Source organism: Aythya ferina (genome assembly GCF_964211825.1).
Source record: "Aythya ferina genome assembly, chromosome: Z".
In the NCBI taxonomy this organism is placed as follows: domain Eukaryota; kingdom Metazoa; phylum Chordata; class Aves; order Anseriformes; family Anatidae; genus Aythya; species Aythya ferina.
This window is the reverse complement of record NC_140299.1, coordinates 54,819,860-54,845,396: the sequence shown is the minus strand read 5'-3', so window position 1 is coordinate 54,845,396 and position 25,537 is coordinate 54,819,860. Positions and strand designations below refer to the sequence as shown.

Genomic DNA, 25,537 nt, shown 5'->3' with positions numbered 1-25,537 from the left:
GGGGACGCCAAGGCGACATCCCTGCCTCTGCAACTCCTTCAGGACCCCGGGGACGAGGAGGGGTCTCCGGGGAGGACCCGGCACGGAGGACGCGGGTTGCTCCGCCACCTTCCCCCTCTCGCAGGAGGGCGTTTTTTGCCGAGATCTCCCCCGGCACACCGCACACACGCGCGCTCACACCGGCTCCCGAGGCGATGCGAGGCAGCAGCGGCAAAAACCCACCAGCGGGCCGATCCCCACCCCCGCCGGGCGAAGCGGCGAGGATGCCCGGCTCCTGCAGGCGGCCGGGGACGGGGTGGGCGGCGTGCACGGCGGCACCCGCACCCCTCCGGGGCCGGGCAGGGACCCGCTCGGCGGCGGGCACCGAGGGGCGAGGGCGGCGCAGGGAAGGGGCGGGCGAGCCGGAGGCAGGGGGAGGGCGAGAGCCCGGCTCCGGCAGCAGGGGGAGGAGGAAGGAGGGACCGTGTCGGTGGGATGGTCCGGAAATCCCGTGATAAAAAGAGGAGCGCGGGGGAAAAGTAGGGAGAAGCTCCGCACTCGTCCTCTCTTTCCCCCTCCAACCCCGAACCCGCAACTTCCCCGGCAGCCCGCGGGCACCTGCCGCCGGCACAGCACCGCACGGCACCGCACAGCACCGCACACCCGCCGCCGAGCGAGGTACCGTGCCGTGCCGGGCCGTGCCGGGCCGGGAGGGCAGCGCGGGGTGCGGGCAGGGCGACCCCCGATCCCCGGCGAGCAGCCCCGGGGCTCGCCCGCTGCCCGGTGCGCGGTGCCCGCTGCCCGGTGCGGGTCTGGGAGCGGCTGCCGAGCTCCCCGCGGCCGGTGCCAGCAGAGGGAGGCAGCAGGCTGCGCGGAGGGGATGCTCTCCCCGGGAGGGATGCAGCCCGCTCGCTGGCACGGCGCCGGCACGGAGGGGATGGCGGTGGCGGTGTCCCCCGGGGGCGCACGGGCAGCTCGCCCCGAGCCCCCGCTCGCCCCGCCGGGCACTTGCGGAGCGCTTCACCTTCAAACGCCCCCTCCGGCACCGAGGCGGCGAGGGAGAAAGTTCAGGGCTGCTTTAACGCCTTGCTGCCCGGCTGCGGGGGGCGACACCGGCTCTGCGCCCACGGGCTCGCCGCCACCCCTCCGGCTTTCCCCGCCGGGGTCGGGGCTGCCTCGTCCCGCGGTGCCGCGGCTGGAAACTTGTGGAGGGGAGGAGAGCTGCGGGAGAGGGGCTGGGGAGGGCCGTGCGGCTGCCTGTCCTCCTCCCGGGGGCACCGAGCCTCTCGTCTCTCTGCCTCCTTGCAGGCTGCCCTCCGCGGAGTCCCGGCCTCTGTGCATGCGAGGTGTGAAGCTGGGCGGCACCCCCAAGCCATCGCCATGGATTTTGTCATGAAACAAGCCTTAGGAGGTAAGTGTGGTTGGCACGCGGGGGGTCCCGCGTCCCCTCTTTCCCCACTCACCAAGAGAGGGGACGGGCTGCTGAGAGCCCCTGGCAGGGCCCGCAGCTGGGAGAGGTGTCTGGGGACCGCAGAGGAGCATGCCAGCCACTGATTCATGATCCCAGAGCCAAGTGTGTGAAGAATCTGGGCAGGAGAGGGCAGCAGCAAGCAGAGACTAAAGCCCCATGCCATGGGGAGGCCTTCCGCACCAGATGTGCAGGTCCAGGGTCACGCCTGAGCTGGCCCCTACCAGCTGGCCACATGCACGGTGCACAGGTCCTGCTTTGCTTCTTCCTGCCCACCGAGGCAGCTATTACAAGGGCCGCAGACAGCCTTAGCCAGAGGAAACCCAAAGAAAGAGTAGCAAGTTGTGTGTGGGGGAGCCCCCTTCCCAAACTCCCTCCAGACCTTGGCCAGACCTTGACCAAAGAATGGCCAGTGCAGGGAATTTTTGTACCTGGTATTTGGAGAGTTTTTTTTTCTTGATTAATATTATTGCTGCAATAAGCAGGGAAACAGTAATAAAGTATTCCCTCACAACCTATGTAGATCTGCAGCAGACCTCTATGACGTTTTCGATGTGTTTCCTCCCATGTGCGATGAATCGTTTTCACCTGGTGGTGGGAAGTCGGCAAGGCGGCCGCGTGGGGGAGAGAATTGTGCCGCAGTTGTGCTGCCTTCCCGGGCTGCTCAGCCTGACTGCTCAGCCAGAGCAAGGCTGTCACTGGGACAATGCCAAACACAGGCTGCCCTTGGGAGCTGGTTGGCCTCCGCGGAGATCCATGATGTGGTTCTGATCATTCTCTGTGCTGTGATGTGTGCACCTTCCATTAATTTTCCTCCGTAGGAGAAACTGTAGTCATGGGACTGGGGATATTTCATGCATGGTGTTATTGATATCACATGCGTTTTCAACACATGGTAGGGACATTTGCTGCAGGACTGTTTTCTGTGGTGTGGAAACACATTTTTAATCTTTGAAAGGAAAGAACTGTGTGTTGTTTTTTTTTTTTTTTTCATGAAGGGAGTAGTTAAGAACAGAGCAAGCACCCCTGGTTTTCATTGGGGTGTTTTGAATGGGGAGAGCAAACTGGAGAAGAAAGGTATCTTCGTATCTTGGTATTTTATGGCAGCAAGTAAGACCCTATTTGAGAAGATAACTGTTCTTGTGGTAGCAGTGTTACACCTCATTACTCTTTGGTCCCTGTTTTGAGGGAGAAATAGTTTTGAGGACAGCAGGTTTTGCACTGTTCTCTACAGTGTGAATGAGGTCGCTTACACAGGAGCGAGCAAGTGTACCTGAAAACTGGAGATTTAGTCAGTGCAGCTGGAGGTCGAGCAATCCACTAAGGGGAAATAACTGCTTATAGACTGCAGTTAAAGGCAGGGGGAGGAGGGTTGCAGCAAAGGAGTAACAGCTGAGATGCATGCCTTTTCTTGTGGTGTAGTGACTAGCCAGGCTTGGAAGCAGTGCGTGCTTGTGCTGAACAGCATTTACTCTGGGCAGACATTCATTCTAGCATGATATTTCACGCCAGGGTCAGGATTTGCATTATAAGAGGAGACGCTGAGAAGGCAAATCCAAAAAGCATCTGTTGGTGAAGTCTGAGTTTCTAACGTCTCAAGCAAGATGCTGCCCAGGGCACTAGATCTTCTGCCAGATGACTTACTGGATTAGCAAAATGTGGCTGGTGTTTGCCCCTTACTTGATAAAGGAGAAGACTGCAGAGTGGTAAAAACCAGGAAGTGGTAATTCATTAAGCAGAGACCTATTTTTAAATCAGAAATAGTTTTGAAGAGGAAAAACAGTATCTCCCAAGGCAAAGATACTGTAGAAAGTAAAAGTGCTTTTGGACACTGGTTTCCCACCCGGTGTTAAAGCTCCAGCTGATGCAAGCACTGTAATCTGGCTGCATTGGTACAGCAAACTGAGGACCAGCAGTTACAGTTTATTTCCTTAATTATGGGGCCAGATCCCTTTTTGTCTGCCAGTTCTGAGAGCCAGAAAGAGATGCCCAAAGTGAGCAAAGCACCCAGCATCTGGTGGGTAGTAGGATGCATTGTGTGATCTGCTAGCAAGCTTTCTCATTAGACCATGACCGTGCAATTTCAATTTAATGTGTCTTTTCCCAGAACACCTCTGAACCTTTTTTGCTGCTTGCTTGCTTGTTTTATTAATATTATTATTATTGTTTGTTTGTTGTTTGCTTTGCTTTTCAAAAATTCTTATCCTATCTTCAAAGCCCCTTCTTGCATTCCTGGAAGAAAGAAAAAAAAATTCCATTTTGGCAGTAAGGGCTGCTGTAATTTGCAGAGGGTCAGGCCTGCTACAGATATTGCTTGTAGACCACCTGCAGCCATGACTGCTTAACTCTTCCACTGTCTCACCTGGGGACACCTCACAAAGACTAGGGACCAGCCGGGTTTCCTTGTGTGAGCACACGTGTATGGCATTTCCTCTCCCCAGCATCCAGCACCAAAATGAGTCTCAGGCCAGAGCTAAGAGCCTGGATCTGTCACCTGCTTGCAGGTGGGGTGCTTTTGCAGGGAGAGTATTTTGCTGCTGTTCAGTTCTTTGCAGAGCTCTGAAACATGTGAGGACTTTGGGATGAGGTTACATGCTGCTGGAGCGATCAGAGAAGGTACCGGAAGGACAGCATCAGGGCTTTCCCCCCTCCTCACTCCCCTTCTAGAGGAAGAGAAGGTCTCACACTTTGCTTCATTAGTAAGCAGTGGCCTTAGGAGGAAACTCCTTGTGGGACTTTTCCCACTGCCTTTGAAGCAATCTCTGAGGGTGTTTGCTCAGTCTCTAATGGCATCTGATGATCAGATTTGTTTTTCCTTGGAGTTTTGACAGTCAGAGGGCTTGTAGTAATCAGGAAGCTGTCTTGAAAGGTGGGTGAGATGAGTTAGCAGGCAAGGAAAGACACTTATCCTGCGAAGTGTAGGACTGCTTTGTTTAGGAGCCTGTGTGACTCTAGAGGTTTGGGGTTTTGTGAAATTAGTTTGGCAGGTTATTGTATTGCTGAAACAGAATGTGTTATTTCCCTGACTTGTGGTTAGAGGGGGTCTGCAGAAGCCTGCTGTTTCTGTGCAGTGGAGAGCTCTCTTCTGCCGTGCTGCCAGCACTGGGATTTTGGTGCTAGTATTGGCAGCAGAGACTTTGCCTGGATGTTGGCAGGCTTGAGATGTGTCTTTGCAAATTCTTGGCCTCTTCAAGGTAAAACCTCTGACCCTTTCATCAGTAGTGGGGGCTGTGGTCCAGGAAACGCACTACAAATTATTAGCTTATTTGGCCAGTTGGTTTCTATGGCTTTTTTTTTTTTTTTTTTTTTCCCTACCCTCACATTACAGCACTCTGTGTCAAAAGTCCTCCCGTCTACTGTTTGTGTGACAGTGCAGGCACCACGGATTTGAAATGCAGTCATGATTCTGATTTGCTGTGTGGGATGACAAGAGGAAAACAACAAGAGGAAACCTGGGGGCTTAAAATCACTGCTGCTTCTTCCAGAGAAGCAACAGAGACAGCAAAAGGGTGTTTTATACCCCCCACCCCTGATCAGAGCCCTGCCACACCACCAGGCATTGACTTAAGTGTGTACTGGTAATTTTCCTCTTCCTGTGACAGATCACTAAGTGAACACAACCAGGATGACTGCATGATTGCATTTTATACTAGGATCGCTCTTTTGCAAGCCAGGTCAGAGCTCTAGAGGATTGTTGTCATGATTAGTAGAGCAAGGTGTATGACTTCCAGCAAAAAGCTGGCAGCAGATGCCCTGAAATGGTCTCTGGAAGAGTTTAGCCGTGATGTTTTTCACTGGACATCATTTACCTCTGCATTGCTTGTGTGAAGGCAAGAGGTACACTAATATCCGACTCCCAAGCCATACTGCACTGGCTCACTTCCGATGCCACTGTGGCATGGACAAACAGAAACTGGGCTGAAGCAGAAGAGACACTAATCTCCATGAAGCTCTGCTAGCTAGCTTCCTTTTGCTGGGAGACTTGAGGGCCAAGGAACTTAGGCATTTTCATATGGAAAAAGAGAAAGGTAAAGCCCATGGGGAGGTGAAGCAGATTTCTCTGAGATGTTTCAGATCACGATGCGATTGAAGAGAAAGAGAGAATTTCTTACAGCAGGAACTGGCATTGTGCGGGCCAGAAGGCTGTGAAGATGTGGATGTTACAGAACAGCCACAATAGCTCCTGTGCTGCTTTACAATGGTGTACTGCAGGGCCCTTTCAATGTGCTGCTTTTATCACCAGACAGGAGAAATGTGTAGCTGGGATGCCTGTCTTAAATAATGACTTTTCCTAATGTCAGCCCGTGTATTATTCATGTAACTTATTTAATGTAATGATTCACGTAGAGGCTACTGTCTAAATTCTTTCTTCAGGCTGCCCTAATGCCATGAATTCATTGTGCAGTGCAAGCCCCATGCAGGAGGAAGAACAGACTTGTGTTTCTGCTTAGATATTCACTGGGCTGTACTACGGGTATGATTTTCTGTTTTATTGGCAGCAGCTTAGAGTGAGGACTGCTGCTTGGCATTCACTTCTTTATCCATCAAGATGAAATGGAGAATTGTTCACAAGGATTCTTAAAATACTGTAGGCAGAAGACGAACGCAACCAGATTGCCATCTGGAATGTGTCAGCAGAGGGGACTTACTCCTTTCTGTCCCCCAGCTGCCACTTTGGTTCAGCTAGGTATAACACAAAACTCAATTCAGAGGGAATCCCCTTGTTCTTGAAGGTAGGCAGGGATTTAAACCCTCCCGAAGATAATAGGATTTAAGTCAATGTCCATAAGCTCTGCAAGAGGAGACCCTTCACTAAGCTTATGTTAGTGAAGATGTGAGTGTGTGTGAAGGGCAGATAAGCCTGAATGGAAACCGTGCTAGTGTTTAACAACATCTTAGCAGCTGCCTTCTGTGTGGCTTATGAAGTGCATGTTTTGCTGCAGCATTTATCTCACTTCGCTTGTTTGTGATGTGTGGATTAAGTCCTTGATTTGTCCTGGAGATGTCAGAAAGATAGTAAAGGCAACACAGACCTGTCCACAGTGGCACAGAGTGTGGAACAGGCACAGTGGCTTCTGCCTTCTCCTCCTCAGCTCAGCCTCGTCTCTCACATTTGCAGTTCCCTGCTGAGCCTTTCCTTCTCTGAGACCTCATACATCAGGTTAGCTGTGCTCCACTGCTTGTGAGGTCCTGGAGCAGGACTGAAACCATAGTGCAGAACTGCATGCTGTAGTGCCCAGACAAGAAGGACATCGAGGTGCTTCAGTGGGTGCAGAGAAGGGCGACGAAGCTGGTGAGGGGCCTGGAGAACAAGTCCTGTGAGGAGCGGCTGAGGGAGCTGGGCTTGTTCAGCCTGGAGAAGAGGAGGCTCAGGGGCGATCTTATCGCTCTCTATAGGTACCTCAAGGGAGGCTGTAGCGAGGTGGGGGTTGGTCTGTTCTCCCACGTGCCTGGTGACAGGACGAGGGGGAATGGGCTTAAGTTGAGCCAGGGGAGTTTTAGGTTAGATGTTAGGAAGAACTTCTTTACCGAAAGGGTTGTTAGACATTGGAACAGGCTGCCCAGGGAAGTGGTGGAGTCACCATCCCTGGAAGTCTTCAAAAGACATTTAGATGTAGAGCTTAGGGATATGGTTTAGTGGGGACTGCTAGCGTTAGGTCAGAGGTTGGACTCGATGATCTTGAGGTCTCTTCCAACCTAGAAATTCTGTGATTCTGTAATTGCTGCAGGGGTCTTCATTGCCTGCAATCCTGGAAATTTGTGACACGAGGTATTTCATTTTGCAGTCAAATGCTTCCAAATCAGAGATTGGAGAATCTCAGAGGTGAAGCAGGAGGCCTCCATCCTGTTGCAGCCTTTGGTGAATGTTGGGGGCCCATCTGCCTCTGTTTTCAGTTAACTTCTTCCTAAACTCTTAAGTGAGAAAGAGCATAAGATGAAGGCTTCAACCTCAGACAGCAGTGTGTTTATGCTGATGATCCACTATCTTCTAGGTCCTTTCTTCTTTGTCTGATGTTTTGAGTATGTGCATTTTAATGACATTTTGAAGATGAAGAAGTAGCATTGATATCTGATGGATACATTTTTCAGAAAGGATGGTTTTATTGGCTTTTTTTTTTTTTTTTTTTTTAATGCCTACTGCTGGCAAAGAGATTTTCTTGAAGGAATTGGATTATGCTGAGTGCAATCATGATGTCTGTTGCCAAGATGAGGGTAGAAAGGAGAATCCTATGTAGGTGTCACTGCTTCAGAAAAACAAAGTGAACGTAAGTTCTGCACCCATTCAAGGCCTTTTAATCTACAGCAGCTCTGAATATTCCTTGTTCATTTATGTGATGCCGAATTCTCCCATGGCAACCTGTAGATGTTGGTTTGTTCTTCATGAATTCCCATTAAAGCCAAGGAGAAGGACATTTTCGAAGGAAGCAGATCATTGACTGTAGAGGTGATACCAGTGAAACAACTAATAAAGTAAGAGCCAGCTGACTTATTCCACCCATGATCCAAACCAGGAGGAGAAACACTGGCAAAGTCCTTTCTTCTTACATCTTTCTTCAGGAAGCTTTGTTTTGTTCTCTTGCCTCTGCTGGGTTCGGTGGTTTTATAATCATGCTCTCACCTGCATTGTCCGCTCAGATCTTACATCTGTTTGCCGTATTTGTAAGCTGGTACTGAGAACAGAACGGGCTTATTAAGTACCCTTACATGAAATTAGCAACCTTCAGCCTGATGCTTGTACAGGTATGCCACAAAGAGCTTAACTAAGACTTGTCCTGCTGAGCATTTGCATGCCAAGAGCCTGCTTGGAGTAGGGTGACATGAACAAGCAAGAATCTGTCTCTCACAAAGAGGGAAGAAAGGGAGAAATGAGGAAACTTCACATGCATTAAAGAGTTCATCCAGGATTTGGTTATGGCAGAACAGAAGACTCTTCTTGATTCTTTGTCCCCTTTGAAGGAATTGCTGCATACTTTTCATGTAAACATCTATTGTCATATACCTTAATCTTTCTGGCTTTTCTTTTTTTATGTATCTTCCATAATGAAAGTTGCTTATTCTGCAGGCCAGAGGAGCATGGGTCTTTCTTACCAACTGCATCATTTTGGCACAAATTGAATTTCTCAGTGCTGAATTTTTGGACTGTGCTGCATAGAAAACACCTGAAGCAGCAGATGTGGAGCTGGGCAGGAGTCTAGTGCATGATGCATGATGCTTACTCAAACTGTCCTGGTAACAATGAGACTGAAAATGTAAGCCGTTGGTTTGCCTATGGTCCATGGGCAGTGACAGGTTCAGGTACAGGTTCTAGCAGTCTCCAGGATGGTGGTCCAGCAGCTTTTCAGACATTTAGGGAAGGGATATAGTTTTCAGAGTGGTGGCTATGGGATGTTAGTCCCTGTATCCTGAAATTTTTCCTGTTGCTTCCAATAGCTGCAGTTGAAGCACGCTGAGGCTCTTCTGAGCACTCTACCTCTTCTCTTCCAGTGATAAGGCAGAGAGCTCTCTGCCTCAAACACTTCTCACTGGGAGGCTGCAACTCTGCACTGCTCGTTACATGCGCTGGGATCAAGTGCTTGGTCAAGGCTACACAAAACCTTAAGCATTTGCTAAGTTGTGGCTTTGAGAACTCTGTTGGCTGCCGTCTTATTCTCTCTCTGCTACAGCTTGGTTGCTAAGTTGTGGCTTTAGTTAGTTCTACTTCTTGCAGATTGGTATTAGTGGCGGGTGTGTGTGTCTCAAAGGACACAGGGCTTTGCTGAGAAGGCTGAGAATTTCCACAGGTTGCTGAGCGGACAATCATGCTCTTTGCTGAAGGGTAACAGCTGCAATTACTGGCATGGTGGAGGTTACTGGTAGCACTCCTGTCACTGGTATGAATCACCATGCATATTAGAGATGAAACAGTTTAAGCAAATCGTGTGTCTCTCTACCAGGAGCAAATCAATGATCACACTGTGCAATTCAATAATTGATTTTTTTTTTTTTGTGCAGTTTTAAATGAGCTGATTCAAATTGGTTGGACAATGTCACTATAGAAATGCATTAATACATCAAGTAAGTTTAATCTGGCTTCTGATGTGCATCTTACTGAAATTTGCATTTGTCATTACGTACACGAGTGAAGCTGCTAATCAGCTACTTATGATTTTGCAGCATGACTTGAATCTTGCAGCTTTTTTTGCAGTGATACTGACCTTGCAGGAATGTCAAACGTGCGACATCAACAGGAATTCAGGATTGAAAGGGCTGTGCAGTACCTTCTGCAGAAAATAAGGAAGAAAGTGAAGAAAACAATGTGGTGCTTTCACATCAAAAGCCAAATAAACTCTGCCACACCACTCTCTTAGTCCCCCTCCTCAAAGGAAGAAAAAAAAAGCTTATGGGTTGAGATAAGGATAATTTAATTAAAGGAAAAAAGAAAGAGAAAAAACTAGCAAGGGCCTTATCGAAGCAAAGTGTGAGAAAACAATTATTCTCTACTCCCCATCAGCAGGCAATGCTCAGCCACATCCTGGGAAGCAGGGCCTCAATACATGTAGTGGTTGTTTGGGGGGACAGACGTCTTCATAAGGAGCCCCCCCCCCCCTTCCATTTCCCATTTTTTATTGCTTATTGTGACCTCATATTGCACGGAATATCCCTTTGGTTGGTTTAGGTCAGCTGCCCTGGTGGTGTCCCCTCTCCACTGCTGGCTCTGGGGGTGCTGCGGTGAGTCCTGGTGCTGCACCAGCACCGCTCAGAGATAGACAGCACACTGGTGTGATACCTGTGCTGTTCTAGCTACAGGTGCAGAACACAGCACTGTATGGGCTGCTGTGGGGAAAGCTAACTCCATCCCAGCCAGACCCAGCACAGAGCCCAGTCTGTAATGTTGGAGCTGTTTTGGTGACTTTTGCCTCCTAGGAGAATGGGAGCAATGAAGGGGAAGGCAGACAACAACTAAATGGAAAGGTGTGCTAAAGAAATTTGTGTCAGTGCTTAAGCTGGCAGATAGATGAACTGTCTGTGTCTCTGTGTCCCTGGATTCACCTCTTTTTTTCTGCTAGTGAACCCAGGCAAGGCTGGCCAGTAGAGAAGAAGTTTGAACCTTGAACCTCATGTTTAAGATAACTGCGTGTGAGCTGGTTGTCTCAACTGCTGGCCTCATCTGTAGGAGAACCCGGTGTGTCCTTGGAAAGGTCACTTGCTCTCCGGTTTAGGTGGCAATTCTACCAGTTCCCCTTCATAGGAAGCAGTATGTGGCCCCATAATCCCTGGAGAAGGACAGAGACAAGTGTGACATAGGCACCTGAAGACTGTCCTTCTCTTCATGGGAGGGTGATAGCATCCTATGTTTTCTGTCACTCCTTCCTCCATTTCTTGGTTCTTGGCAGAACAGAACTTGCAGACTCAGTGGACTTGACTTGATATTTGCAGTGGAACTTCCTTGTTCATCCTGACTTCTTTCCACCATTTTATTGCACCTGCTGTGAGATCTTTTTCCATGCTTCCTAAAGGTGTAGAACCTGTGGGACTCCTTGGTCTCTGTTCCAGTACCTGTCCCAAGTATATGTGTCTGCTAAATTCCTTAAAAATGCAGGTGTTAATTAGAATTTTAATTTGCAAGAGGACTGTGGAAGGGTTTTGCTAAAACATTTTTTTGGTGAAAAGCTTTTAAGTACACAGTTTGTATTTTCTCAGCAATCAAGAAGAGAAACACTCAGCACAAACTTGAAAGACTGTGTGAGACTAAGACATCATATCCAAACAGCTGTGTTTTTAATCTGTGACAGCCCTTTATTTTATACTGGAGTTAAGTGTACATGTGCCACTCTTCCCTGACACAAGTACCAAGAAAAAAAACAGCCCATGGCATTTGATGGTGATAGCAGCATTAATTTTTAGGACCTAGGCATCCTATAAAAATTCATGGCAATTTTCTCTTTGCCTTTGGAAACAGCAGAGTTTCATCCAGTCTGTTTCGTGCTCTTTTAAAACCAGCTTTTCCCAGTTAGCTACATCTCTATCAACTTCTTTTCTTCCCCATCAGTTATACATCAGATGTAGCATTGCAAGAACTGTTGTCCAGTACTACTAATGCAGGTTGAGACTGCCCTGCTGTTTCTGGAGGGCTGAGAAGTTCCTAGTGATGCTCAGGTGTGGGGTGTCCAGTTGACTTGGAATTCAAGCATTTGGTTTGGGATTTTGGTTTAAGCCCCCAGATTATTGATGAAACAGGCAAATGAGGCAGCTCAAAGGAACAGCAGAAGTTTGTGCTAGTTTTGAGTAATTGTTAGTTTCCTCAATAAAGAAAAGAAAAGAAATCCATGTGTGACTTTCACTGAGTGAAATGTTTTGTGAATGAACCAATTTCTCTTTGTACTTTCATTCATATATGTTTTTTTTTTCATTAAAGAATATATTTTTTCTTAAAAAATGGTGATGAGAAGAAGAAGCTATTCACAGGTCTTGGTAACTGCCAGCACATCAACCTAGTTGCTTCTGTGCACAGTTCTAACTGCGTACAAAACTGCCTGGGAGAGTGTTTAGAAAAAAGCCCTGTCCTCCCTTATAGAGACAGACAAGTCTCTCTCTCTCTCTTTTTTTTTTTTTTTTTTTTTCCCTCTTTATTCATTTTATTTAAAGATCTCGTCATGTGACAAATGCAACTTTCCCCTATGTATTTTTCTTACTGCACAGTTTAAACATCAGCTTTTCTTGTTCCATGTCAGCCAAGCTGCATAGTGACAGATTAAAAGGAACACGAAAGAGGAAATTTATAATTGCATGGAGATGCATTAAAATGCTGAAGAAAAAGGTTAAGAGGGGACACAACTGCTCTCTCTAAATACATGAGAGAGGTAAACATTGCACCGAAGGAAGAGCTACTTAAGGTGAAGGACAATATTGCTAAAAGAATAATGGGAATAAATTGGCTATGAACATACTTGAGTCAGGAACTAGGAGAGTGTTTCTGGCTAGCAGAAGAGGAGAGACGTGGTGGGGGGAGCCTGCTGTTGGGTGAAATGGGGAGAAAGAGAAGCTGGTTCTCAGGTGGGTTTCAAAAAATGTGTTAGTGTAATTGTGCATGCTATAGAGATAGGGCCAGAAAAGCAGGCAAATGATTTTATATCTTGAGTACCTCCACAGCAGAGGTATAATATATATGTATATATAAATTTATTATAAGAATTATATATAATATGTAGTATTTATGTTTTATATATATAATATATATATATAACAAAGAGCAGACAGCTTCTGACTGATTATTTATAAGAAGCTCCATAATAACAAAATCCTCTTTAAAAGATATTTAATTTTTATACTCAATTTTGATGTTTTTCTAATATGTGACAGTCTTTGATGTGGTCAGTGGGTCTTGCCTAGCTCAGTGGGAGCCACCCCTTTGGGTGAGGTTGTCATACAGCTGTGGTTAGATTTCCCTTTCCTGAAAACTTTTTATCCCTGTGGGTCTGTATTGTGAGGAGAAAAGGTCTGCCAGCTGTATCATCCTTCTGGCTGGCCCAAGGGTGATCCGAAATCAGCTGTCAGATTCAAATTGGAAGGGATGTTATTTCCAATAACTTAGTGTATTTGCAAAGTCATTTCTGGAATAGCCGAGTGGTTTGCTTCTGAGTAAAGCAAGCTTACAGTGCCAGCAGATATTTTTCTAGCTGTGATGTTTTGGCCGAGGCAGAGATTTTGGGCTTCACATAACAACAGTATCTTGAAATTCCCCATGTGGTAACAGGAGCTTTGGCCCTACAGCTGAAGTGGACTGTAACTGTGAGCCCCTCTGGCTGGCTAACAATACATGTGTGGCATTGGACATGTTTTTAAACACTGAGATCATTTTAACCCACCTGTCACTTCCTTTTTCACTTTTGTTTTTGTGTCTTTTTTCTCTGTACAGCTTTAGTACTTCTACATGCAGTTCACGTGGAGGCATGCTTTTCTGCACTGCTGTTTTCAATAACTTTTTTCATTTGTTTTACATTACAGCTGAGAAATAAATCATGTCAGAGCTAGTTCTTCCTGTGGAATCTCCTCCCGATTTTGAACGGTTGTCTAAGAACAAGCTATTCCGTGTCTTCCTCAGTACATCCTGTTGCTTGTGATGGCAGATAGATAACCTGAGTTAGACTCAGTTTATGCTCCTCAGTTTCTGGTCCTGCTCCCTACCTGGCCTCAGGTTCATGTTCAAATGATTTAAATATCCACCGATGTAGGTGGTTTAGGAGTTGTTGGCTTTTGTTGGCCTGTGATAACCTTGTGTGACCAGCTGGGAAAAAAGGCATAATTTTTCTACAGGACTGAATGACTTGGGTTCAGATTATCTTCTGCAGTATTGTAAGGCTCTATCCCCATGGCTTGATAGTTTTCAACCCAAGTGTCCTTAAAACTGTGATTACTCCAGGAGTGCCTACCCAAAGTGCCTTTAGGAAGGCCATGTGGGGAAATGGTAGGAAACAACTCACTCCCATAGTAAGATGATGTTGATTTCTGGAAGAAAAGAGGAATGTGCTGTCCCTCTCTGCTGACTATGGATCTTACTGTATCATCTGGGAGTACACTTACCAGGCAGAGATCCCAGTGCAGTTCACATCTCTCTGAACACCAGGCTCCCTTAACCAGTGTCAAGGTGCTCCCTTTTCTGGTTGTGTGGCTGGAGATGTCCTGATGTAAAGATAATGACTTGCCTTCTGGTTAAAGGACTTGAAGGTTTTGCTTTTCAACAGTCATCTGGTAAAATCTTGCAGGTGACTGTTTCTGACTGGACCTCAATTCCACTCCTCCAACACTTGGGTCTTTGCTATGCTCGTAGCTGTGCTGACAGTTTGCTGACAGGTGCTGAAACACATCCTCTTGATCACGACCACAGGCAAGAGTGTTCTCCTGTAGTGGTGGGTAAAGTGAAGACAAAGTTGCTGTGGTTTTAACTCTGCCTCCTACCTTGAGTCTTCTCCACTGGTTTAACCATTTAACCATGCAGGGAGTGGCAGCTCCAACTATTGTGAATTGCCCATACTGAATTAACAGTGCCCATAATTTTTTGTCTCTCAGTTATGGGCATGTTGTCTTATTGCTGATTCTTACATGGTTACTTGTCTGATACTTATTTAGGACTCACTTTTGTGTGTATTTTGCTTTGTGCAGTAGAAGACTAGGTTCCTTTTATGTGCTTACAGAATTATTTCTAATTAAAATAGAGCAATTGAGCTCATCATTAGGCAGCTAATCTACCTCAACTGAGGTAAGCTCTGGATAAGCCACTGAAATTCTGGGCTTGCTTCTGCACAACAGGATCCCAAGACTTGGACACTGTTTTGATATGGCATTATGTAAGTTATAAATATCAGCTTTTCTAACCATGTCCTTCTGGGCAAAGATCTGTCACTCTACAGCAACTAAAGACCAATGTTTCTACTCTCTCTCTCTCTTTTTCTTTTTCTTTTTTTTTTTTTTTTTTTTTTTTTCCCAGATGCAAGGAATAATCACAATTTTTTTTCCTCCTCTCCTTAAAAAAATCATTACACCTCCCTCTTCCCATCCCCCCCCATATATATATATATATATATATATATAAATAAATATAAATATATATATATATAAATAAATCTCTTGGGTTTAAGTATTTCTTTCCATGCAGTCTGAAAATGATGGGTTACATCTGACCATCTCCACTTCTGGATGTGCATGGAAGAGGACTTTGAAGAGCATTATTAGGGAAAGGCTGGCTAACCCAGAGATGGTATTAGTTACATAAGATATCAGACGTACCTCAAGTGCAGCATTGATGCTTTGGAGTGAAGCAATTATCTATTTTGTTGTCTTAAGAACAGAGTGACCTAGATTCTCTCTCTTTTTTTTTTTTTTTTCTTCTTTTTTTTCTCCTTTTTTCCTCACGGGGTGGCCCACTTAGTTGATTAAACTGCAAGTCAATTATAACTGGTTGTGTTACAGTTGGGAATAAAGCAGACGTAAAAAGACGAGTTGATAAAGTCATTTATTTTTTGCCTTTTTGGTTAACTGGAAATTATGGTTGGGATTAAGTGAAAAGCATTAGTTCTAGTAGCTTTTGGGTGACTGACATCTCACAATAGCCTTTGCTGGCAGTGTGGAATGTGAAAGTGATTCAAAGAAAAGTTGTGCATTTCATGGTATGAAAATAAAAAAGGTACTGGTCTAATTTATAAAAGATTTAAAATGAGTGTTAAATCCAAAAGAAGTCCAAAGTCAGCAAATGAAGTGACAGCCTTGTTCACGTTTTATTTGAAGTGAATCCATGAAACTATATACTATTTATAATTTTGATGCACTATTTTTAATGTACTATTTATAATTTAATGCATCTGCAAATACTGTAATAAATCATCAGAGATATGGGGAGGGCAATTAAGTTATCCAGACAGATTGTGCAGATTCAGTGACCAAACGCCATCTGAAAACAATCCATGCTACAGTCTTTGGTCACAGAATTATCCTTTGGGTTAAGTACATGACAGCTAAGTAGGAATAAACAGCAAGCCAGATAACGTGTGGTTCATGGTAAAGCTCACTTTTAATGGAAACTGACATTGGCCAGGGTCATACTTGTTCCCTCAGCTGTCGTTTTCTCCTCTCAAAGCCTTCTGTGAGCAGAGAGGACAGAACAAAAACAAATCTATTGCAGGACAAGCTGGGAGATAAAAGTTCTCTCCCCATGAAGTTCAAGGAGGTCAATGATCCAATGATATTTCGAATTCCTGAAGCCAGACAGAGTCCAGTTACACACCTGGGTAGATATCTGTAGGTAGAAACCTGTAGCATAGACCAAGCTGTAGGTGGGACCCAGCACCAAATTTATGCATCAGCTCCAAGTGGAGGGAGGTGTGCCTTCTGTCTTCTTGGGTTGGATGCTCAGCCCTGCTTCTTGCTGTGTTACTGTTTCATCTGCAGCTGATCAGCATGACTTCATGAAATTGCTACCTGTCCCGTCAAGCATGACAATTTTGCCAGTTGATAAAGCAGATGGCTTTCTACTCTTATTTCTGTATCTGACAGTCTGGAAAGTTGATACCGTAAATCTATTTCCTAATGGTGGGATAGAGGAAACCTACCAGTTCCTGCTCTAAAAAGCTCCATTAACTAAGTCCAGTTGTAATGTGCTGTCTTGCTGCTTGCTTACTACTTCAGCCTATGAAAATGGGCTCAGAGATAGCTGCTTACTTTCCTTACCAGCCTGAATTCCCATTTCATTTCAGCAGCACATGAAAGAAGTATCCACCTATGCTGAAGCTGGCCTTCAGTACCTGGGCACTTGAAGAAGCTCTTCAGGGATCAGAGGACTGGAAGACCTCTTTCTTGTATTTGTGTTGAGCTTCTCTGTATCAGGGAGGAGCAGGCTGGTAAGGTAGCAGCGTGCAAGTATTCTGAGAAACACTATACCAGGATGGTGGCTGAGTTCATTTGTGTTGAAGAGAGCCAGATCTACTCCAAGGGCAGCTCACATAGAGCAAAAGAAGGATCGCATCCTTCTATCTTCAAACATTTTATGAGAGTGAAGTGCTATTCATCTACATGGGGATTTTTTCTCCATCGGGAGGGATTCATCAGAGAACCCATAGAAGATAAAAGCCAGTCCTGTAATTTGAGGGACTTGAAGGCCCGAGAAGGCCTTAACTCAAAGCTGACTGACATCAAGGGGAGGCCACACTTGATTTCAAATGGTTTGAGAGCCGTTTGAAATTTGAAAACATCTGACACATGCTTGTGCATCATTTCAGGTCCTTTTTGCATCTCTGTTGTGCTTTTATATTGACTTTCATCGTTAATGTTCTGTCCTCTCTCAGTAGCTAACACACGAGGATATCGGTCTGTTTTACAGTCTTCTTTTTTCCCTCCTTTTCATTAACTATCCTGTCAGGACGTCCTTTCTCTTTCTTTTACTTTGGTGCTAAGGTAACACTAAAACCATCTAACAGGAAAACGTGGGAGCATTTTCTTGAGTCGGATTCACCAGGAGCAGACTGTCCACATGGCATTCTTCTTGAGTCTACTGACAATTTCCTAATGCTGTTTGGTGAGGCCAAAGATGCTGGCTGTATCTCAAGGAAATGTGATTTGTCCTTGTCACCTCCTATTAGGGCAGTGATGGAAGGGAGGAAATGAAACAACAAACCTGGTTTCATTCAATTGCAAAGCACTCCAGTTATCCACCAGCAAGCAGAAGGCCCTGTTACCCTCCTTGCACTGCTGTTCACTTTGAGCCACGTGCCCAGGTTCTGCTTCTTGCCATCATCTAAAGCCAGGGGTTGACTGGAGGCAGCAGTCAGGGTGAAGACTAATACATGATACCCTGTGAAACTGCACCATACAGCAGTGTGGATTACAGGGCTGATATTCATGCAGCACTGCTGACAGAGCTGGTGTGAACTGCCAGAGGTACACACATGTCATTGCTAATGCTGTCAGAGGCTGTTTCATTTGGTGAGCTGTTTCTGCTCTTGCTGACATGGTAATTTTGTGATGAACTGGAGTCACAGTGCAATTGTTGGGCTTTATGCTGCAGCAATGTGTGTGCAACTCTCCTTGAGAAATACCAGGACTTGTCTTTAATTGGAGAGCATGGTGAGCTTTGGCAGGGATGTGTGTGCTGACCCAGGATGGAGAGAGTGGGCTCCTTCATGTGTGGGGTGTTCTTCAGAGCTTCCAGCAGTAAGCACAGGACCCGGTTCGTGTGAAGGCAGAGTACCCTGTACTATAGCTGCCTGTGCTGTACCATGGACCACAACTGAGAGAGCCTGTTCACAGCCTGAATTCCAGTAGATTTCTCCCTTGAAGAGCCATTCTGTGCTGAAAATGGTATTTTGTTTCCCTCCCCATCTGTTAAATGTGTTCATTGCCACACACACACTCACAAAAAAAAAAAAAAAAAAAAAAAAAAAAAAAAGTTGGCTTTGCTAAACTGCTAGCCTTGCTGAGATGGTGACCTCTCTGTGCCTCCCACTAGTGTGTGCTCACAGTAGCTGCAGAGTACCACTGTTGTACAGGGAAGACCCACATTAAAAATCAGATGACTATATGTCTTCCCACACATTTGTGGAGGTGGTACTGTTTAGCTCATAGCAAAAATATTGAATATGAGCAAGAAGGAACCCTTCCTTGACTGCACTGATTATAGGAGAAAAGTAAGCTCAGAGGTAGGAGAATAGACCCTGTTATCCACTATTCCACATAATTTTCAATCCATGTAATAGTCTGTCCCAGGAAATCAAAGAGACTTGCTGTGATTATACCACTGGCAGTCCCCGAGTAGCTAAATGCAGTTCATGGTTCAAGCAGAGAGACCTGAGCTTCCTTATCCTCTGGCAAATGCTCACCGTTCATGTTTGTTAACCTTTTAATTAAAGAGCCAAAGTGGTAAGAGGTAACTGACTTGAAATGCAAAGCACTCTGTAGAGCTGTCATTTTAACAAGGCCCCTTTTCCCATTCTCTTTAACTACAAAGCCTTTATAAGGGAACAGCCTCATGAGTCAGTCTTTTATGTGATATTAAAACTGGTAATAACTGCTCTTTAAAAAAAAAGAAGAAATTAGTTGTGCTGGGCAGAGCAGGGCTTTTTTTGCTTTCATTCAAATCTGCTCCTGTGCTTTCAAAAACAAACCAAGAAACACATACTGGGGCATTAAGAGAAGAGAGCAGCACTGGCATGATTTCTCATCTCCTTGGAGAAGCTGGTCTATCCTTGCAGGCTCTGCTACTCAAGGGCAGAGAGCACCACAAGTCATCAGCCACTTGGACACCTGGTTGACTGTTGACTGGCCATAGTCATGAGACGTGTAGTACCCATTTGGTAAATGAGGCAGAGGTGCCTATCCACAGGTTTTCCTCCCTTGCTGGCCTATTGGATTAGGACATTTTTCAGAGTGAATGTAGAGGTCCCAGTAGTTTCACAGCATATCCTGGGCAGGGAGATTTCTTCCTGTCCACCATCATCACAGCATCCTATCAGATGCAGAGACACTTATCCTTTAGACCTCATTCCCAGAATGTTTGTGACTTCTGTTCTACAATGTCTGGTAATTGTTAGATGCTTTCTGAAATGCATACTGTCAGCAGGCCTTTGCATTCAGACAAGTCCAGTTTAGTTTATACCTGCACTGACCTTTATGTGTATCCGGATGGCTTCAGTTTGTCGTTTGATGAACGCAGAATGCATGGCTGGACTCAACATGACTGTCTTCGAAGACGGTGGCTGTAGCCACAAACCAGTGGGACAGACAATGGCATTGTTGCTTTTTTTTTTTTTTAAGAGTATGGCCTTTAATTTTCTAGTGTAGTGTCATGGAAGAAGTAGCTGGACTTCAGCAAGGGGTGAACTGTCTGTAAAAAATGGTGCTGTGTTTTCACTGCAGGGGGATCTATGTCAGACAGACAGGTACAAATACATGGCTGTGTGATGCAAACCAGTCAGCCACCACATCAACTGATGCAGACAGTTGAACTGGTTTCAGTGGAAGAATAAATTTGCAATGAAAAACTGTTCATCGTTATCTAAACCTCAGCTTAATTAACTTGTGACAGACTCATCTGTGTAACTTTCCAACTGAAGTGTTGAAGTTCCTGAACAAGCTCATTACAGTACTTAAACTGATAGACCAGCTTGACAATGGAAAGTAACACAAATCATTTTAACTAAAGATTGTTTCATTACATAACATTTTAAAAATGTGCTTTCCTCAAGTAGATCTCAGCACCTCTGGGGAACATTTACAACTTCTTCCTATGAGTAAGTGTGTGTTCCTTCTCTTGCCCAAAAGGTGATAATGAAGTCTTTAACAGGATCTGTGGTGGTTCTTTGCTACATAGGATGAAATACAGCATCAGTGTATGTGCTGGCCAGCAATAAAAGGAACAGGGTGAAGGTCGTTTAAGCATTTTCAGCAGAATACAATTGCTCGGAACATCGGGATGATTTGCTGCCTGCTATACTTACACTATGCCAGAATGAAGGAGATCTGTATTTAGTAGCTCTTCTCTTTAATCTGCAACATAAGCCATTTCCTGGCACATTGCATTGATTTCCATCTCATCATGATCTTGTAATAATTGCAGAGGCAGGACAGAACCTCAGCTTTTCTCATTTTTCTAGTGACTTCTATGCTTTAGCTGTGACAGTAGTTTAGATTTCTTTTAGTCTCTTTTTCAGTAGAACTGCTAGTGAGTCCCCACTCCCTTGTGGGGAGTATTCTTGTACTTTTGCACTTGCATATTCCTCTTTGGGTAGACAGCTTTGGTTTTGCAGCTTGTCTGTTTCATGCTATTATTTGAGAGCACTCATGATGCTAATTTTGCCCTGTGTTGCAGCCCCTTTTAGCTTGCCATCATCCAGATAAAGAACTCAAGACATTCTGGTGTGCTTGAAGGCTGCTCTGTTTCTTATTTTTAAGCCAGTAATGCAAACTATTTTGTCTCCTAACAAGCAGGTATCATCATACTTTCTTACACTACCCAATTTACACTTACAGTACCACAACAATGGAATAAGCATCCATGCTGTCATTCAAGTGATTAATTAAAATGAGGGAATAGACCTTGCAGAACACTCTCCCTGCAGCAGATCCGTCCAGCCTGACAGCGAATCAATTGGGCATCAGATTCCAGACTTAACAAAGCAACACAAAGCAATACAAGTGGTCTCCAGGAGCCTTTTTGCAGTTGTTTCTGCAGACAGCCTGATGGATGCAGATCACACAGCTAGTCAGCCGGTTCTGGGGTCCCCTCAAAGAACCAACACATGATGAAGTTCTCAGAAACCTCCCAGAAGAGCTGTCTCCATTCAGGAGGATGGAGAGAACACAGACAATGTTCCTTTACCATATCTGCCAGATGGCCATACCAGTTGAGGTGAATCCCATTGGGAATGTCTCCCTGGCAGAAGGGAAAGCCCCAAATGGTCACAGCCGAAGACACAATTTAGGTTGGCTGGAAATATTTGCACATAAAAAGATTTGATTTTTCTTTCACAACTGCTAATCCACAGTTAGTTTTATAGCTTCATTGTAGCAGCTTACTCTTTCATTCTGTCACTTACTCCTGTTAATGCTTGACATGGAACAAGGAGGGGTGCAGAGAAACTAGAGAAAGTTTTGGGAAGAATGAGGAGGTACTGTGACAGCACCATTTGGAGTCTAACTGGTCTTATGTTATCAGCTGCCTCAGGGCTGTGAGTGTCTCAGAACTGAGACATGCCCCGCATCTTCTGGAATTCAAATAATAATGGTGGCAAAATATCCATAAGGTCAGCAGTTGGCGTTACACTCAAACAAATAAAGCCAAGTTGTCGTCTGTACTATGTCTTCTAAAGTATTGCATCCTTTATAGGTGCAAAGACCAGGTTATTGCATATTAGCACTGTTGCTATAACCTGTCTGTGTGTGCTCTTTGGTCTGTTTTGATGGATGTTGATCCTCTCTTCCTGAACAAACCAAAGTCTTCTAGGAGCATGTAAGTGCTCTCTAAGTGTTAATGTGTGCATAAAGCATAGCAGTTAAAGCAGGGGGCATCTGAGCCTCAGTTCAGTATGGAAGAGATAACATGGTGGAGGTCTCACATCTTTCAGGGACATTGCTTGGTGTTTTGACAAAAGGGGAGACCTAATCAGCACAAGCCATTTTGATGTGCTGTGGATCCATTTAACTTTTTCATTGCTGCATGTGTGTACGCAACCGTCTGGTGGAATTGTAGCAGCAAACAGGAGAGGTGTTTTTTTTTTTTCTTTTTTTTTTTTTTTTCCTGAAAGTCTATGGGAATTGTTTCTGCATTGGACACCTCTAAAGCTGAGATAGGTGAAGAGGAAGGAAAAGACCTCTGAAGTAGTTTTCACTTTCTAAGCTGGAAGGAAGCCTTCAGAATGCCAGCCAGAAACCAGACAAATTGCTTTTCTCTTCCAGATTCTCTCATGGGAATTGTCCTCTGTAGCCACATCAATTGGGCAAGCCACTGATAAGCTGAAAATAAAGAGATGCAGCAGGCTTTCTGCTCCTTGGTTGGGCCAGGGTTTCCATAATGGAGTTAAAACCAGAGCTGTTTTCTTGTAAGCAGTTAGATAGAGTTCCTATGGGTCTCATTATGTTTCTCTTATCCCCACTGCTCTTCCTAGAAACTTAAACCTTCCTGTTATGAGTGTGGCCACACAAGGGCACAGTGCAAACAGAAACTCCGCCAAAGGCAGAAATGAAAAGGAGACATCCTATGGTAGAATTATGTTGTTTTTCTTAGCTATATGAATGCAAAGGCAAATTATTTGAAGAGGCAAGCAGAGGATAAATGTTCCTGTAGATTGTCTGTGGGAGTGACAAGGGGAAGAAGTAGAAGTATGTAGAAAAGACACCATTTTCACCAAAAAAAAAAAAAAGAAAAAAAAAAGAAAAAAAGAAAGAGAGAGAGAGAAATAGAAGCATGGTTTACAGGAGCTGAAAATAAGTATAGAGATTTGCAGTGGTAGTAGGTCCCTGAAATGTCTGCCTGAAGTTGCTGTGGATAAGATATACTGCCCCTCTTTTGTTTGTCAATCACAACTGCACTTTCCTTAAACTGAGCTGTCATAAACTTAAAAGTGACACACTTTGAATATACGCCATCAGTGTAACAGCAGTTCAGATGTTCAACCTAATGGGGCAGGCAGCTCTTAATTCCATCTTCTGTTGCAGTGGCAGCAGGGACATGTGGCCTGGTGAGAGAACAGGGATGCTGTTCAGATGTGCAGGGATCAAAAAGCCAAGGCACAGGTGGAACTGAGCTTGACAAGGGATACAAGGAATAACAAGGAGGGATTTTATGGGTACATTGTCCAGAAAAGAAAGGCCAAAGAGTGCGTACCCCCTCAGATGGATGAGGAGGGAGAACTCATAACAACAGACATGGAGAAGGCTGAGGTACTCAGCAACCATTCTTCCTCAGCCTTCACTGATAGTCAGGCTTCCCATGTCTCTCCAGCCCCTGACCCTCTAGGCAAGGGCTGGGGGAGCAAATTCCCTCCCACTGTAAGCAAAGAGCAGATTGGAGACCCCCTGATGAAACTGGACAGGTACAGGGTCTGTGGGGCCCGGTGCCATGCATCCCAGGGTCCTGAGGGAACAGGCAGATGGAGCTGCCAAGCCGCTCTCCATCGTATCTGAACAAATGTCCTGGCAGTCAGGTGAAGTCCCAGGTGACTGGAAAAAGGGAAACACCACTCCCATTTTTAAAAAAGTCAGAAAGGAGGACCTGGGGAACTACAAACCGGTGAGCCTCAGCTCTGTGCCTGGCAAGATCATGGAACAAATCCTCGTGGAAGCAATGTTAAGACACATGCAAGACAAGGAGGTGATCCTACACAGCCAGCATGGCTTAATCAAGGACAAATTATGCCTGACCAATCTGGTGGCCTTCTGTGATGGAGTAACTGCATCAGTTAACAAGGGAAGACTGACTAGTGTCATCTACCTGGACTTCTGTAAGGCTTTTGACATGGTTCCCCATGACATCCTAGTCTCCAAATTACAGAGAGATGCACTTGAAGGGCGGTCCATTCAGTGGATAAGGAATTGGCTCAGTGGTTGCATCCAGAGAGTTACAGTTACTGGCTCTTTTTCTAGGGTGAGGCTGGTGATGAGTGGTGTCCCTCAGGGGTCTGTCTTTGAACTGGTGTTGTTTAATGTCTTTACCAGTGACATAGACAGTGGGATTAAATTCACCCTGAGCAAGTTTGCAAATGACACCAAGCTGAGTGGTGCAGTCGATACAAAGAAGGAAGGGATGCCATCAAAAAGGACCTGGAGAAACTTGAGAGTTGGGCCCATGTGAACCTAATGAGGTTCAACAAGTCCAAGTGCAAGGTGCTGCACCTGGGTCACGGCAATCGCAGACATGAGGACAGGCTGGGAGAAGAACTCACTGAGAGCAGCCCTGCAGAGAAGGATCTGGGGGTGCTGGCAGACAAAAAACTCAATCTGAGCCAGCAGTGTGTGTCTGCAGCCCAGAAGGCCAACCAAGTCCTGGGCTGCATCAACAGAGGGGTGGCCAGCAGGGGAGGGAGGTGATTGCCCCCCTCTGCTCTGCCCTTGTGAGACCTCACCTGGAGTGCTGCATTCAGGTCTGGGACCCCAGCACAAGAAGGACGTGGGGCTGGTAGAGCAAGCCCAGAGGAAGGCCACAAAAATGCTCAGAGGGTGGAGCACCTCTCATGTGAAGAAAGGCTGAGGTAGCTGGGGATGTTCAGCCTGAAGAAGAAAAGGCTCTAGGGAGACCTCACTGCAGATTTTCAGTAATTAAAGGGGTCTGGTAGGAAAGATGGAGAGAAACTTTTTGCTTGTGCAGATGACAGGACAAGGAGGAATGGTTTTAAACTAAAAGAGGGGAGATTTAGATTACGTGATTGAGAAAATTCTTCACTCAGAGAGTGGTGAGGCACTGGCATAGGTTGCCCAGAGAAGCTGTGGATGCCCCATCCCTGGAGGTGTTCAAGACCAGGTTGGGCGAGACCCCAGGCAACCTTATCTTGTGAGTGGCATTTCTGCCCATGGCAGGTGGGTTGGAGCTAGATGATCTTTAAGGTCACTTCCAACCCAAGCCTTTCTATGATTCTCTTCTGAAAAATCATGTAAACCCCTGGCAGACCTCACTTGTATGCATGTTGGAGAATGCATTTTATCTTTTCTATAGCAGTTTTGGGTTTTGCTCTTTTTTCTGCCATCAAGAGGAGGTGTGATTTCCCAACAGCCAGGAAAAGTGTAGTGCTCCCCTTTGTATAGGTTTTCTATGTGTTAGTGAGAGAAGAGGGGAAGAGATGAGACAGAGGAAAAATCTGTTGTCTTTCATCCTGCACTGGTGAACAGTGACGAGAGTTCACGAAACAAGGAAACCTGTTTGGGTCTTTTAAAACTGGGTAACTGGAAATTAGCATTTGGTGTTTGCAAAGGGAAAAAAAAATAAAAAAGAAAAAAGAAATTGCACTGTCTCAAGGATTGAATAGGTTGTTCTATTTGTGGTGTTAATGACAGTCGTGGCATGGCACTCAACAAGGATTTACTTCAGGAACATTCAAACTTATTTCTGTTATTGGTTTTCTCTTTCTTCCTTGT

At 45.5% G+C, this 25,537-nt stretch overlaps 1 protein-coding gene across 2 annotated transcripts in view; it reads left to right on the top strand.

Moving 5' to 3' along the window:
- The first annotated feature begins 499 nt into the window (after positions 1-499).
- Positions 500-25,537, top strand: part of CPLX1 (complexin 1) — a 134,886-nt gene continuing 109,848 nt past the window's right edge. Inside the window, exons 1-2 of one of the 2 annotated variants that reach the window (XM_084503904.1) lie at positions 500-518; positions 1,288-1,390. In XM_084503904.1, coding sequence (XP_084360030.1) covers positions 1,360-1,390 — 31 coding nt within the window. In that variant the 5' untranslated portion in view covers positions 500-518; positions 1,288-1,359. The other variant, XM_084503903.1, reaches the window with a different exon arrangement.